The 15,723-nt window shown below is 41.4% G+C and overlaps 1 protein-coding gene and 1 pseudogene across 2 annotated transcripts in view; one reads left to right on the forward strand and one right to left on the reverse strand.

Moving 5' to 3' along the window:
- Positions 1–15,723, forward strand: part of LOC126187903 (L-serine dehydratase/L-threonine deaminase-like) — a 96,641-nt gene that overhangs the window by 63,648 nt on the left and 17,270 nt on the right. For both annotated transcript variants that reach the window (XM_049929257.1, XM_049929258.1), the window contains exons 6-7: positions 14,481–14,583; positions 14,666–14,790. In XM_049929257.1, coding sequence (XP_049785214.1) covers positions 14,481–14,583; positions 14,666–14,790 — 228 coding nt within the window. The remainder of the gene's footprint in view (positions 1–14,480; positions 14,584–14,665; positions 14,791–15,723) is intronic.
- LOC126189395 (5S ribosomal RNA) lies at positions 8,242–8,360 on the reverse strand (annotated as a pseudogene).

Raw genomic sequence — 15,723 nt, forward strand, 5'->3', positions numbered from 1 at the left:
TGAGCATTTAGCATGTGCTAATTTTCATTCAGTGCTTCATTTATTGTGTTCTGTTTTGTAGTTTCCATCCGAAGGAAAACCTTTAGGGATTGTAGAATGACTTTAAATGCAAACATTTTAGGTTAGGCTTTACTGTGACTGTTATGGGTAGCGAATGAAACAACAAGTTTGCTGTTTAAACAGTGACTGGTAACAGTAACTTATTGTTTAATTCGATGTAGAATGAGTTAATACATACATTAAATCCATGGAAGAACAGTTAGAAACTAATTATTTACACAGAATCAATAATTAATTGTTACTGCTATGTCTAGGGTGATTTTAAAAGAACTTTACTTAGATATAGAACTTTATTGGGATGACTTAGACATATGGTTAAAGTGCCATCTTGTTGCAAAAGTTTCATTCACTTATTGTTGTGGTACCAAATTTTCCCACTAAGAATGACAGAAAGTTGAAAATAAAAATGGCAGGCTTCACAGGACCTGAATATGTTCATTGGATGGAAGAAACAAAGTCAGCAACAAGGGATCAACATAAATTTTACTGATAACCGTAAGAAACCTTGTATAGCCATACAATTCACTACCGGCATCAGACATTCATTTAAACTGGTTGTAGAATTTATTATAACAAATCTCCATGTCACCCGTGAGTTTCTGAAGCTATTGTTGAGTGAGTGAGTGAGTGAGTGAGTGAGTGAGTGAGAGTGGATTTTGTGCACAGTCCCAGGAAATCAATGCATTGTGCATTACGAGTGCTTGGAGTTCCTCAGTCAACTGTCTGAGGAGTGTTATGAGAAAGATTGATTTCTTTGTTAATCCATGTAACAATTAACATTGTGTGGATTTCATCAGCAAAGTCATATACAACACAATATACCTACAATTATACACATAAAATTAGTATTTACACACATTTTTGAGGTATCTTAAATTAGTTTTATATCGTTATGTAATTTGTAATTTTCTTATAGTACTGTACAATTCTGGATTTCATATTATAATTATTTCCTCGTGTATTACAATGCAGGCTGTTTTAATTTAGATAGTCCGTTACTGCGTAATAACTTTTATTTAGTAAAAAAATTTCTTAGTTTTGTTTTGAACTGTCCGATTGTGTCAATATCTTTTATTTTTTGGGGTTATTTATTATATAATTTAATGGCATTGTACAACAAGCTCTGCTGAGTTTTAACTTTCTTTTTCCTCTCTAGATGCAGATGTATTGGTTTCTAGTTTCATAGCTCTGTACTAAAGAATTTTTCATATAGCAGTCAATTTTTTTTTTTTTCGTTTTTTACATACGTAATACTTTGAAAAATGTATTCACACGGGACAGTTAGGATTTCCAGCTTTTGGACATGTTCAAGGCAGTGAGCCCTACTGCCACTCTTGGTTATTATACGAATTGCTCTTTTCTGTAATTTGAATATTTTTACTGTTGACTCCCCAAAATATTATTCCATAGGTAATAACAGAGTGGATATAAGAAAAATATACAGATCTGACACATGTAGTATCACACTGCAGTCAGAATTCTAAGAGCATAGCATGCTGTAGCGATTCTGTTACTAAGTATTTGAATATGCTCTTGCACCTGAAACAATACAGACTAACATTGTTACATGTCCTCACAGACACAGATGAGGCATGCTATGCATTTTGCGCAAAAATGTTATGCTGGACTGAGGAAATTAAAACATTGCGTACTCACATTGTTTTTAGCAACAAATCAACATTTCCCATCAGTGTCAAAAAACACAGCTGCAGGATTTGGGGCAGTGAGAAGCCAAACCACTATGTGGAAAACATTCATGGTAGCTTGAAAGTGTATTTATTTATTTATTTATTGTGCCTTCAGTAAAACTAAGGTGTACAGACACCTCTTTTTTCCCACGAAAAAAACCATAAACGGTTGCATGTATCTGAATGTGCTCTAAGTTTTTATTCCAGTAGTTACATGATGATGATCAAGATGGACACATTCACTCCAGCAAGACAGAGCAACACTTCACTACCTTAGAGAAGTGCGAGACTCTCTTGAAAATGACTTTAGAGGTCATTGGATTGGTTGGGGAGGGGGGGGGGGGCGCAATTGCATGGCCACCCTGTTCTCCAGGCTTGAGCCCCCTCAATATTCCAAGAGTTAATAGGTCAGATTATTGCTGCAGACACAGAACTGATGCCAGATATGCTGAAAAAAGTGTGGCAAGAAACTGATTGCAGATGGGACATAACTTATTGTATTTTGGAACAAGATCCTATTTCTTCTACCAGTGTAAGTCTTCTCAGTAAAATTCTGCATGTAAGTAAAGTTATGAAGTCTTAAAGAATCACCCTGTACTGTTTGTGCCTGCACAAAGGCTGCTGTTTCTCTCCTACTCCTGGATTAATGGCACAGTGGCATACTGCTGTTCTTCCCTTTCCACTCCCTGTTGTTACAGATCAAGACTACAAGCAAAAATATTGCATCCACCATTTTTCTAAATGTGACATCACTCTTTTTATCTGTTTCATATCTTCAAGCCTAGGACTAATCAATTTTAATCACCTGTTCTGTGATCAGTATGTTTGACATTGTTGTAAACAGCAGCTTTTGTTAAAGATACTTTTTCACAAAACTCTCTGGCAGACTAAAACTTAATCTTCAGTTAATATGTTAAAGTGAAGTGTCTCCAAATAAACTAACACTCCCGATGCCAAACTTTTGAATTAATTTCATGTTTATGAATGATCGCTGCAGACTGGTGTCTGGTACAAATTATTGACTTAATACAACTCCACCCGTATCTTGGATTAATTGTATGTACATTACCATACTTACAACTTTCAGCTTTAACTAGTACAAATTCTTTTGCATTTGTTACATGACTAATTGATCAGCACATGACTGGAGTCATGTAGAGGTCAAAAATGCATATTGTTTGTAGTGTTATTACTGCAGTGTGCAAGCTTTCCACCATGATTTGTTTACTGGAATAATTTAAAATCAATCATCTTTGGAATTCAGAAGCACTTTGGTTGACAACGAGGACACTGATGACCTAAACAATCAGACAAAATGTGCAAATGATACAATAGTCTGGCCAGTGCATTTGCAAAAAGGTCTCTAAGATGGGTCAGGGGAGAAGTGGGGAGGCATTAGTTGGTTATAAATCAATTTCTTATAAAAATTGTGGAACATACTTGTGTAAAATGACTTTTTTGGAGACCAAATTCTTTGCACGAAGCAATATAGTTTCTGCATGCACCAATCCTGTGACAGTATCTCAGAACCACCACTCAAAAATATGTTAAATTTAATTCAACACAATGTTGCCTTCGGTAAACACTGTTCACGTGTGATCTAAACATAACTTCTAACAGTTGTTTTGAGAATCTTGTATGTTCTCAACCCTATCGCTAAGTGCAGAAACTCATTGCCTAGCTTGTCACAGAACTTTTGAAGTCAGTTCACCCTACTCAGAACGAAAAAGCCACAATCAGTTCTGGGGGCAATGTTGCAAATTGTGAGCTTTGTTGAAACACTATGCACAATTCTCGTCTTCTCAACCTTCTCTCCCAGTCGCTGGAGTGACCTAGTATTGCACCGGAGCCCAGATGACTGGCATCATTTGTTCCAAAATGTGCCACAACCTGCAGTTGGTTGCACCCTATTCCCACAGTAGCTGCTGGAATAGCCTCTCCGGCAAGTTGAACAAGGTCCCCAGGCATATACACTGAGTGCCGTTATGTCCTTTCCTGTCTCTTGCTGCCATTTCCACAAGGGTTATCATCATACGTTTTAACTGCCAACTAGTAATGGACTCCTAACCTTTTTCATTTGCCTCCTGTTGCCACTGGACAAATCAGGTCCTCCCTGGTCCCCGTCCTCCCTGTACAGGACATATGCCTCTCACATTCAAATGGACGAGTAATGACAGATACCGTACTTTCTGCAGAGGAGACAGGATCCACAGGAGTGGGTAGTACCTGAGGTACTGGTATGACAGCTACACGACTCTTGAGAGCACTTCCAACACACAGACTCTCAGAAGCTACCAATTGGCTGACAGAAGCCAGGGTGATTTCCAGCAGCTTACAAATGTCAGCCAACTCATTCCATGTTCGCGAACAGCATTAACAGTGAGGCTGCATTTTAGGACAGTGAACAAATAATTTTAAATTAATCTGGCTAATTATCTTTTAATGTGCTGCGCTAAGAAGTTGCTGATTCTCTATAAGAATTGAAGCAAATATGCGAAACAATATTTCTATTAAGGCAACAGAAAAACGTGTGGTAAAAATTACTACTTTCTTAAAATGTGTTTAGAGTAGTTATAAACTGAAAGGGGAGTTAATTTATGATAAATGTGGATAATATATAAGGTTACTCCTCTTTAAGGGAAAACTAGATGTAACACTATTTGTTAGTTAAAATATCTGCTACAGTAACTAAATTACAAATCCTTATTTACTACAAATTAGATTACGGACAGGACAATGGTAATTTCCGAAAATTCTCAAAAGTGCACATTTATTTTCATTGATATATAATGAAAATATAAAATCAAATAGGGGTAATGCAGGAGTAGGTTTAATAATGAATAAAAAAAATAGGAGTGCGGGTAAGCTACTACAAAGAGCATAGTGAACGCATTATTGTGGCCAAGATAGACATGAAGCCCACGCCTACTACAGTAGTACAAGTTTATATGCCAACTAGCTCTGCAGATGAAGAAGAAATTGATGAAATGTATGATGAGATAAAAGAAATTATTCAGGTAGTGAAGGGAGATGAAAATTTAATAGTCATGGGTGACTTGAATTCAAGAGTAGGAAAAGTAGGAAAAGTAAGGGAAGGAAACGTAGTAGGTGAATATGGAAGGGGGGTAAGGAATGAAAGAGGAAGCTGTCTGTTAGAATTTTGCACAGAGCATAACTTAATCATAGCTAACACTTTGTTTAAGAATCATAAAAGAAGGTTGTATACATGGAAGAACCCTGGAGATACTAGAAGGTTTCAGATAGATTATATAATGATAAGACAGAGATTTAGGAACCAGATTTTAAATTGTAAGACATTTCCAGGGGCAGATGTGGACTCTGACCACAATCTATTGGTTATGAACTGTAGATTAAAACTGAAGAAACTGCAAAAAGGTGGGAATTTAAGGAGATGGGACCTGGATAAACTGAAAGAACCAGAGGTTGTACAGAGTTTCAGGGAGAGCATAAGGGAACAATTGACAGGAATGGGGGAAAGAAATACAGTAGAAGAAGAATGGGTAGCTTTGAGGGATGAAATAGTGAAGGCAGCAGAGGATCAAATAGGTAAAAAGACGAGGGCTAGTAGAAACCCGTGGGTAACAGAAGAAATATTGAATTTAATTGATGAAAGGTGAAAATATAAAAATGCAGTAAATGAAGCAGGCAAAAAGGAATACAAACGTCTCAAAAATGAGATCGACAGGAAGTGCAAAATGGCTAAGCAGGGATGGCTAGAGGACAAATTTAAGGATGTAGAGGCTTATCTCACTAGGGGTAAGATAGATACTGCCTACAGGAAAATTAAAGAGACCTTTGGAGAAAGGAGAACCACTTGCATGAATATCAAGAGCTCAGATGGAAACCCAGTTCTAAGCAAAGAAGGGAAAGCAGAAAGGTGGAAGGAGTATATAGAGGGTCTATACAAGGGCGATGTACTTGAGGACAAGATTATGGAAATGGAAGAGGATGTAGATGAAGATGAAATGGGAGATACGATACTGCGTGAAGAGTTTGACGGAGCACTGAAAGACCCGAGTCGAAACAAGGCCCCCGGAGTAGACAACATTCCATTAGAACTACTGACAGCCTTGGGAGAGCCAGTCCTGACAAAACTCTACCATCTGGTGAGCAAGATGTATGAGACAGGCGAGATACCCTCAGACTTCAAGAAGAATGTAATAATTCCAATCTCAAAGAAAGCAGGTGTTGCCAGATATTAAACTGATAGTTCGGTAATTTTCACAAGTCACAGCTGCAAAATACTAATGCAAATTCTTTGCAAACTAATGGAAAAACTGGTAGAAGCCGACCTTGGGGAAGATCAGTTTGGATTCCGTAGAAATATGGGAACACGTGAGGCAATACTGACCCTACAACTTATCTTAGAAGGAAGATTAAGAAAAGAAACCTACATTTCTAGCATTTGTAGACTTAGAGAAAGCTTTTGACAATGTTGACTGGAATACTCTCTTTCATATTCTGAAGGTGGCAGGGGTAAAATACAGGGAGCGAAAGGCTGTTTACAATTTCTACAGAAACCAGATGGCAGTTATAAGAGTCGAGGGGTATGAAAGGCAAGCAGTCGTTGGGAAGGGAGTGAGACAGTGTTGTAGCCTGTCCCCAATGTTATTCAATCTTTATATTGAGCAAGCAGTAAAGGAAACAAAAGAAAAGTTTGGAGTAGGTATTAAAATCCATGGAGAAGAAATAAAAACTTTGAGGTTCGCCGATGACATTGTAATTCTGTCAGAGAGAGAGCAAAGGACTTGAAAGAGCAGTTGAACGGAATGGACAGTGTCTTGAAAGGACGGTATAAGACGAACATCAACAAAAGCAAAACGAGGATAATGGAATGTAGTCGAGTTAACTCGGTTGATGCCGAGGGAATTAGATTAGGGAATAAGACACTTAATGTAGTAAAGGAGTTTTGCTATTTAGGGAGCAAAAGAACTGATGATGATGATGATGAAAGTAGAGAGGATATAAAATGTAGACTGCAATGACAAGGGAAGCGTTTCTGAAGAAGAGAAATCTGTTAATATCGAGTATAGATACAAGTGTCAGGAAGTCTTTTTTGAAAGTATTTGTATGGAGTGTAGCCATGTATGGAAGTGAAACGTGGACGATAAATATTTTGGACAAAAAGAGAATAGAAGCTTTCGAAATGTGGTACTACAGAAGAATGCTGAAGATTTGATGGGTAGACCACATAACTAATGAGGTCGTATTGAATAGAATTGGGGAGAAGAGGAGCTTGTGGCACAACTTGACTAGAAGAAGGAATAAGTTGGTAGGACATGTTCCGAGACATCGAGGGATCACCAATTTAGTATTGGAGGACTGCATGGAGGGTAAAAATGGTAGAGGGAGATGGTTCAAATGGCTCTGAGCACTATGGGACTTAACTGCTGAGGTCATCAGTCCCCTAGAACTTAGAACTAATTAAACCTAACTAACCTAAGCTCATCACACACATCCATGCCCGAGGCAGGATTCGAACCTGCGACCGTAGCAGTCGCGCGGCTCCGGACTGACGTGCCTAGAACCGCATGGCCACCACGGCCGGCAGGTAGAGGGAGACCAAGAGATGAATACACTAAGCAGATTCAGGAGGATGTAGGCTGCAGTAGGTACTGGGAGATGAAGAAGCTTGCACAGGATAGAGTAACATGGAGAGCTACATCAAACCAGTAACATATAATGAAGTAAAGGAGTGAACTATTTTCCGGTAGTAATGTGAACCACTCGAGCTGATTTGCTACGAAGTTAGTTGCATATCCAAAGCACTCTTACTAGTAACTTACAAAAATATAGATTTGTAAGCATCTGAAAATTCTCAAAGATAATCTGTTTTGATGTAATTATACAGTGAAATTAGATAACTATTGTTTTAAAAGAGCACAAAGAAGTTAAAGCATAAGTCACTAAAATGTGCAACACCAACAAAGCATTTCTCCTGCTTGTTGCAGCTAACAATGCGGTATGATGTTCTTTGGATACTTTGCAAAGAAATATATTATTTCTAGGCTTGTGAAGTTGATGGTTTACTAACTACTAAATGAAAACAGTTTCATCATTGAATCTTCTGTGCTCATAAATTTGTAAATTATTGCCTCCCCACATATGTCTCATTAAGATTTCACAGGACCACCTGGAAACAAGGATGAGGCCAAAGTTTCTGTTATACCCGTAACTCGAAAGAATTTAGTAATTATCACAAACATTCAACAGAAATGTTTAAAACTTTCTTATGTAAATTGATATTTAAATATTAGAAAAACTCTCCACCAGTAGAGGCCTCATAAGGCCCAATGATAGCAACTGACCGCCGTGTCATCCTCAGCTGATGGGTATCACTGGATGCAGATATGAGGGGGCATGTGGTCAGCATACCACACTCCCAGTCAGTTTCAGTTTTCATGACCAGAGCCACCACTCCTCAGTCAAGTAGCTCCTGAATTAGCCTCACAAGGGCTGATTGTACCCCACTTGCCAACAGCACTTGGCAGGCTTGGTCGGTCACCCATCCAAGTGCTAGCCAAGCATGACAGCACTTAACTTCGGTGATCTAACGGGAACCGGTGTTACCACTGGGGGAAGGCCGTTGGCTAAATATGAGATGCTACTAAAAATTTCCGGGACTGGTGCCACCATCTGTTGAAAACCTTACCTTTGGACTAATGGTCACCATCACCCTTGAAGTAATTCCCATCCGCACATACACACCGGTCCCAGCACTTCTGCCACTGGTCAAACAGTTTCTGGAAGTCCTGTTCTTTGAGGGTGTTTATCACTGCCAGCAATGCTTCTTGAATCCTCTCTAGAGTGTCGAACCGACGGCCTTTCAACTTGAGTTTTAGTTTTGGGAATAGTGCGAAGTCCCAAGGTGCCAAATCTGACAAGTACAGTGGGTGGTGTACAACCGGCATGTTGGTCCTGGTGATCAAGTATGTGTGACAGGGTGCATTGTCGTGATACAGCAGCCAGTTCCCTTGACACCAAAGTTCAGTCCACCGTCGCCGCACGTTTTCACGGAGCCGTCGCATAACGTCACAGTAGTACATGGAATTCACTGTTTGGTTGGGTGGTACAAATTCTTTGTGCACAATTCCCTTGGTATCAAAGAAAACGATGATCATGCTCTTCACTTATCTTTTTGCCTGTCTCGCTTTTTTGGGCCTTTGAGGGCGCGGCCTCTTCCACTCGGACGATTGTTGCTTTGTCCCCCCCCAAACACTTGTTGAATCATTGAAAGGGTCTCCGTAGCACTTTTCCCGAGATTCACACAGAATTTGATACACATGCGCTGTTCTGTTCGTGGATCCATCGTAAAATCGCCACACACCAAACGCAGAGTATTACGGAAATCACTGTGGACACGTAACACATCCTCCCAGCTGAATGCCATTCCACACACTTACTCATCAGATACACAGCTCTCACCATGTAGCAGTGCAAAGATCTTCTTCTTCTTCTTCTTCTTCTTCTACTACTACTACTACTACTACTACTACTACTTCACCAGATGGCAGCACCAGTCCCGAAAATTGTGGATTCCACCTCGTATTATAAAGTTTGGGTAAATATTTATGAAAATGACTTTACACAAATGTTATGTATGTATTCAATTAAATTGTTCACAGGCTGCATAGAGATTTATCCATAGAATAAGGGAAAGGCAATCACTCCACCTATAGCTGATTGATGCAGGGCGCATAGAAGCACACAACACAAAACAGCATTTACACAAGCTTACAAGTTCTTGCTCTTACTATATAGCGCGCGCGCGCACACACACACACACACACACACACAGACACACACACACACACACACACACACACACACACACACACACACACACACACACAAGGGAGTGGGGTTATTCTATTGGCTTATGGCAATCTTGACTGGGGTGGTTAGCAGTGGAATGAAAGGGGGCAAGGGAGGAACAAGATTCAGCAGAAGGCTGGTATGGAAAAATCATGCTGATGTGAAACAAGTAGGTGAGACTGCTATGGGGAACTTTGTCATGAAAGAGGAAACTGAATTATCCGGGGAAGAAGAAAGGCATAAAGGAATAATTGAATGCATGAATTAGAGTGGAGTAAAAAAAGTAACAGAGGGGGAGTGGGCAGGACAGATGAAGTACAGCGACTGACAAAGATTGTGGAAGCAAAGAGTATACTACAGACAGAGTTCCCATCTCTTCAGTTGAGTAAGCCAGTGTTAAAAGGTGAACTCCGAATAAAATAGATTGTGATGCAGCCTTTGCAATTGACCACATAGTATAGTAATTGTGTGGTCCAATTGGCCTTCACCCACAATTTAGTGATGGCCATTCATCCTAGTGGATTATCTGTTCATTATCAGACATAAAATGTTATGCTGAGAGACAGGTAAGAATATCGTGTAGGATGGATGGGCAGCTGAAATCCACTTTTTGGAGTGTGGGAATAATTTTGGACAGGATATTCCTTATTTTGAACTTGGCTAGCCCTGCAGAGAACATGATTTAGTAGTTATGTTTCTGGTTGGCACTGTGTGACAAAGAGATGATGTTTGGTTGCTGATCCGTGGGTATGAGAGGAGAGTGAGGTTTGTAAGGATACAGGACATTTGAGAGCTGTTTCTCAACAAAATTGGGATCATGATTTTGGTCTCTGAAGGCCTCAAAAGGACGTTCAACAAGGGGGGGGGGGGGGGTGAGAGACTACTGCTCTTAACAAGTGCATCATCCATAAGCGACAAGGCTCTACAAAATTGTAATGAATAGATCACTTCTGCTGAATTTGAATTCCTGGTGGAAGGAGAAGTAGTTGTGTATAAAGATTTAGTTGGTCATGGTTACTATGAAGGAGGTTTGGAGACATTCAAATGTTGGTGGTACAGTGCGGTGGTGGTGGTGGTGGTGGTGGTGGTGGTGCAGACATGAACATTGACAGTGGTTGTGTAGATGGATGTGGTATCAATAGGAGCAGAGCACCAGCTGGTAGAGGGTCAGGAAAGGAAGATGAAGGTGTTGGTTTCCAAGTGCAAAGAGGAGCATAGCAACCAACCACAAGTCGTGGGGTTACCAATTTTGAGAAGCATACAAGACGTGGGTGCCCAGAGAGTTGTAGGAGTGAGAACAGGCACAGATTCCAGGATATATGTTTTAAGAAAAAACTAGGAATTTCAGAATTCTGAAATCACTGCACCAAGTCTCTTAGCTTTGCGCACCAGACAGCCTGCTGATGTCCTCCTTAATATAATTGCTGTAACAGGTGGTACTTTATCAGCAAAGAGGATGATTTCATGTCAGGGTCAGTTTTTTGATGGTGTATGAAATGATTGTGAAGTTGATCTCATAGGGGGCGGATATAGGAAAGGAAGGTGAGAACAACACAGCACAGTGTCCTATAGCCATTTTTGAGTTTTTCATTGCAAGGCCAGTGTCAACCATTTCACACATTTCCAAGCTACTCAGAATCTGAAACCCTTCACCTTCTTCAAATTAACTTACAAATGTATGATGTGGGCTCAGAGTGAAGCCATGCTATTCATGGAGAGTAGTTCCTTTCTCAGTATGCTGAAAGATTTGTTGAAGGTTTCTAAGCCTAACTTTGTTCTGAAAGAGATCTCTTGTGACTTGTGATAATGATTTTCTTAAACCTGTTGACCATCCAGGACTTCAACTATCAATTGTCACAGTCCATCCTACTCGCCACAAAGTGGTATTCCATCTTCTACACAGTACCCTTCTCTGTCTATGCCCATCATGCTTCCAATTTCCTTCTACATAGGTCACACACTTGGGCTGGATTCAGAAGTAATACCTTTATCATACACTCCTGGAAATGGAAAAAAGAACACATTGACACCGGTGTGTCAGACCCACCATACTTGCTCCGGACACTGCAAGAGGGCTGTACAAGCAATGATCACACGCACGGCACAGCGGACACACCAGGAACCGCGGTGTTGGCGTCGAATGGCGCTAGCTGCGCAGCATTTGTGCACCGCCACCGTCAGTGTCAGCCAGTTTGCCGTGGCATACGGAGCTCCATCGCAGTCTTTAACACTGGTAGCATGCCGCGACAGCGTGGACGTGAACCGTATGTGCAGTTGACGGACTTTGAGCGAGGGCGTATAGTGGGCATGCGGGAGGCCGGGTGGACGTACCGCCGAATTGCTCAACACGTGGGGCATCTCCACAGTACATCGATGTTGTCGCCAGTGGTCGGCGGAAGGTGCACGTGCCCGTCGACCTGGGACCGGACCGCAGCGACGCACGGATGCACGCCAAGACCGTAGGATCCTACGCAGTGCCGTAGGGGACCGCACCGCCACTTCCCAGCAAATTAGGGACACTGTTGCTCCTGGGGTATCGGCGAGGACCACTCGCAACCGTCTCCATGAAGCTGGGCTACGGTCCCGCACACCGTTAGGCCGTCTTCCGCTCACGCCCCAACATCGTGCAGCCCGCCTCCAGTGGTGTCGCGACAGGCGTGAATGGAGGGACGAATGGAGACGTGTCGTCTTCAGCGATGAGAGTCGCTTCTGCCTTGGTGCCAATGATGGTCGTATGCGTGTTTGGCGCCGTGCAGGTGAGCGCCACAATTAGGACTGCATACGACTGAGGCACACAGGGCCAACACCCGGCATCATGGTGTGGGGAGCGATCTCCTACACTGGCCGTACACCACTGGTGATCGTCGAGGGGACACTGAATAGTGCACGGTACATCCAAACCGTCATCGAACCCATCGTTCTACCATTCCTAGACCGGCAAGGGAACTTGCTGTTCCAACAGGACAATGCACGTCCGCATGTATCCCGTGCCACCCAACGTGCTCTAGAAGGTGTAAGTCAACTACCCTGGCCAGCAAGATCTCTGGATCTGTCCCCCATTGAGCATGTTTGGGACTGGATGAAGCGTCGTCTCACGCGGTCTGCACGTCCAGCACGAACGCTGGTCCAACTGAGGCGCCAGGTGGAAATGGCATGGCAAGCCGTTCCACAGGACTACATCCAGCATCTGTACGATCGTCTCCATGGGAGAATAGCAGCCTGCATTGCTGCGAAAGGTGGATATACACTGTACTAGTGCCGACATTGTGCATGCTCTGTTGCCTGTGTCTATGTGCCTGTGGTTCTGTCAGTGTGATCATGTGATGTATCTGACCCCAGGAATGTGTCAATAAAGTTTCCCCTTCCTGGGACAATGAATTCACGGTGTTCTTATTTCAATTTCCAGGAGTGTATTTTCTATTACAGTCCTGACATCGCTGTGTGCTACCCCATCAGAGATAGGTCCACCTGTCAAAATTGCCAAGTAATATACCAAATTTGTTACAACTAGTAAATGCAGATGTAAAAAGGACTTTGAAAATTTTCGATTGCTCAAGTGTGACCTAAAGCTAGCTGAACTACCCAGGTACTATGAAATGCAATGTGATTGACTAATGGCTGTGTCACAGCCAATGCCTTTTGGATCCTTACCCACACTACTTGTTTTTTTCTTAAATGTGTAAATGGAAACTCCACCTGCAACTTGTCCTTTGTTCCCATAACACTCCTGGTGTCAGTCTCTCTTAGTTACTCCCTCCATTTGCCCTGTCCCACTCCCATCCACCCCATTCCTTTCTCCAGCACCCACAACAGCCCCTCAAACCACCTGTCTCTATTTTAATCCACCATAGCTCACTCTTTTGACACTAATGCTTATCTCTTAATGTATTTCTCCTACCTCAGAACATGTAAGTTCCACTTATACTCTTCCTACTCTCTACATTCCTTCTGTAGTAACTTAACCAACTACTGTTCACATGCATTTGTTACATCGCAGAATGATATCACTGTTCACTTAAAATGCATTTACACATGTCTGCCTGTGTCTGTATATACGTGTGCGTGCGCGCTTTCCTGTCCTTTTTTCCCCCTAAGGTAAGTCCTTCCGCCCCCGGGATTAGAATGATTCCTTACCCTCTCCCTTACCCACATCCTATCATCTTTCACTCTCCTTCCCTCTTTCCTGATGAAGCAACCATGGGTTGTGAAAGCCTGAATTTAACATTGGTGTAAAGTACTTGAAGTGTATTTGCAGACAGTGAAAATTTGTGTCAAACCACTACTCAAACTCTGATTTCCTGCCTATTGTGAGCAGTCATTTTACCATTTGGCTATCCAAGCATGACCCATGGGCAGACCCAACCTTCCATATGTTGTCTACAATGATTCTACAACCTGCACTCTTACATCCATGGTGTGTATTCCTGTACAGGGGAGACATTCGAATTGAAAATTGTTTGCCTATTGTCAGTGCAGGCCCGTATTATTCAGAAGTTCCTGAGGACATGCATCCCTGCCTGAAGAAACATTGCATTGTACTTCAGAACAACACAGGCACTTCAATAGCATATCAATGTAAAAATTACATAGTAGTTACACTAGAACTTTGCAGCAGGGATTTACAAGATTTTATGAGTTTATATTTACCTACTGAGACTTACCAGAATACATTCAGGTGTGATTAGACTCTGTGTGTGCGCACGCACGCACGTTCGTTCCTTTTTTTCATGTTTCTTGCTTGTTATCTTTATGTTAGACTGGAAATAACATTTGTGATCTAACAAAAATTTCTGTTGCAACACAATAAAAGTGATAATATAGGCTTTAAAAAACTTGGGTGCAACTAGAGTTTTGTTCTCCAATAAATAATCTAAACATATTTAGTGTTTTCTTTAGGCTGGCAAGATGTACCTGTCCTTGCAATGGAAACATACGGTGCCCATTGCTTCAACCTATCTATGAAAGCTTCACAAATTGTTGCAATGGAAAAAATAACCAGGTTAGTGTAAAAAATGTTGCAGTAGTTTTGTTTACATATCTTGCCATCTTTAATAACTAAATGTGGATTTTTCATGTTGCAGTATAGCTACATCCCTGGGAGCAAGAACAGTTACTGAGGGACTAATGGAACGTGTGCCCCACTTTAAAGTAATATCTGAAGTTGTAGAGGACAAGGCAGCAGTTCAGAGCTGTCTGAAGTTCGCAGGTATATTTTCACCAGAACATCTGGAATCTTAAAAACAGGGATAGCAGTAAAATAATTTTTCAGTCACTAAACAAATTTTAAATATATTGGACATATGATCTCTGGGAAATGTTATAAAGTATGGGGCACAGGAGGGGAGGGAGATATACAGGTTGAGTCATCTAACATTGCCGCTGGATATATTTCGTAAACCACATCAAATACTGACAAATCGATTCCACAGACCGAACATGAGGAGAGGGGGGTAGTGTAATTGGTTAATACAAACCATAAAAAAATGCACGGAAGTATGTTTTTTAAAACAAACCTACATTTTTTTAAATGGAACCCCATTAGTTTTGTTAGCACATCTGAACATATAAACAAATACGAAATCAGTGCCATTTGTTGCATTGTAAAATGTTAATTACATCTAGAGATATTGTAGACTAAAGTTGACGCTTGAGTTCCACTCCTCCGCTGTTCGATGGTGTGTATCGGAGAGCACCAAATTACGTAGGGATCCAAAGGGAACGGTGATGGATCTTAGATACAGAAGAGACTGGAACAACACATTATGTCCACATGCTAACACCTTTTTATTGGTCTTTTTCACTGACGCACATGTACATTACTGTGAGGGGTGAGGTACATGTACACTCGTGGTTTCCGTTTTCAATTATGGAGTGGAATAGTGTGTCCCAACATGTCAGGCCAATAGATGTTCAATGTGGTGGCCATCATTTGCTGCACGCAATTGCAATCTCTGGCGTAATGAATGTCGTACACGCCGCAGTACATCTGGTGTAATGTCGCCGCAGGCTGCCACAATACATTGTTTCATATCCTCTGGGGTTGTAGGCACATCACGGTACACATTCTCCTTTAACGTACCCCACAGAAAGAAGTCCAGAGGTGTAAGATCAGGAGAACGGGCTGGCCAATTTATGCGTC

The sequence above is a fragment of the Schistocerca cancellata genome, chromosome 5 (genome assembly GCF_023864275.1).
Source record: "Schistocerca cancellata isolate TAMUIC-IGC-003103 chromosome 5, iqSchCanc2.1, whole genome shotgun sequence".
NCBI classification, from domain to species: domain Eukaryota; kingdom Metazoa; phylum Arthropoda; class Insecta; order Orthoptera; family Acrididae; genus Schistocerca; species Schistocerca cancellata.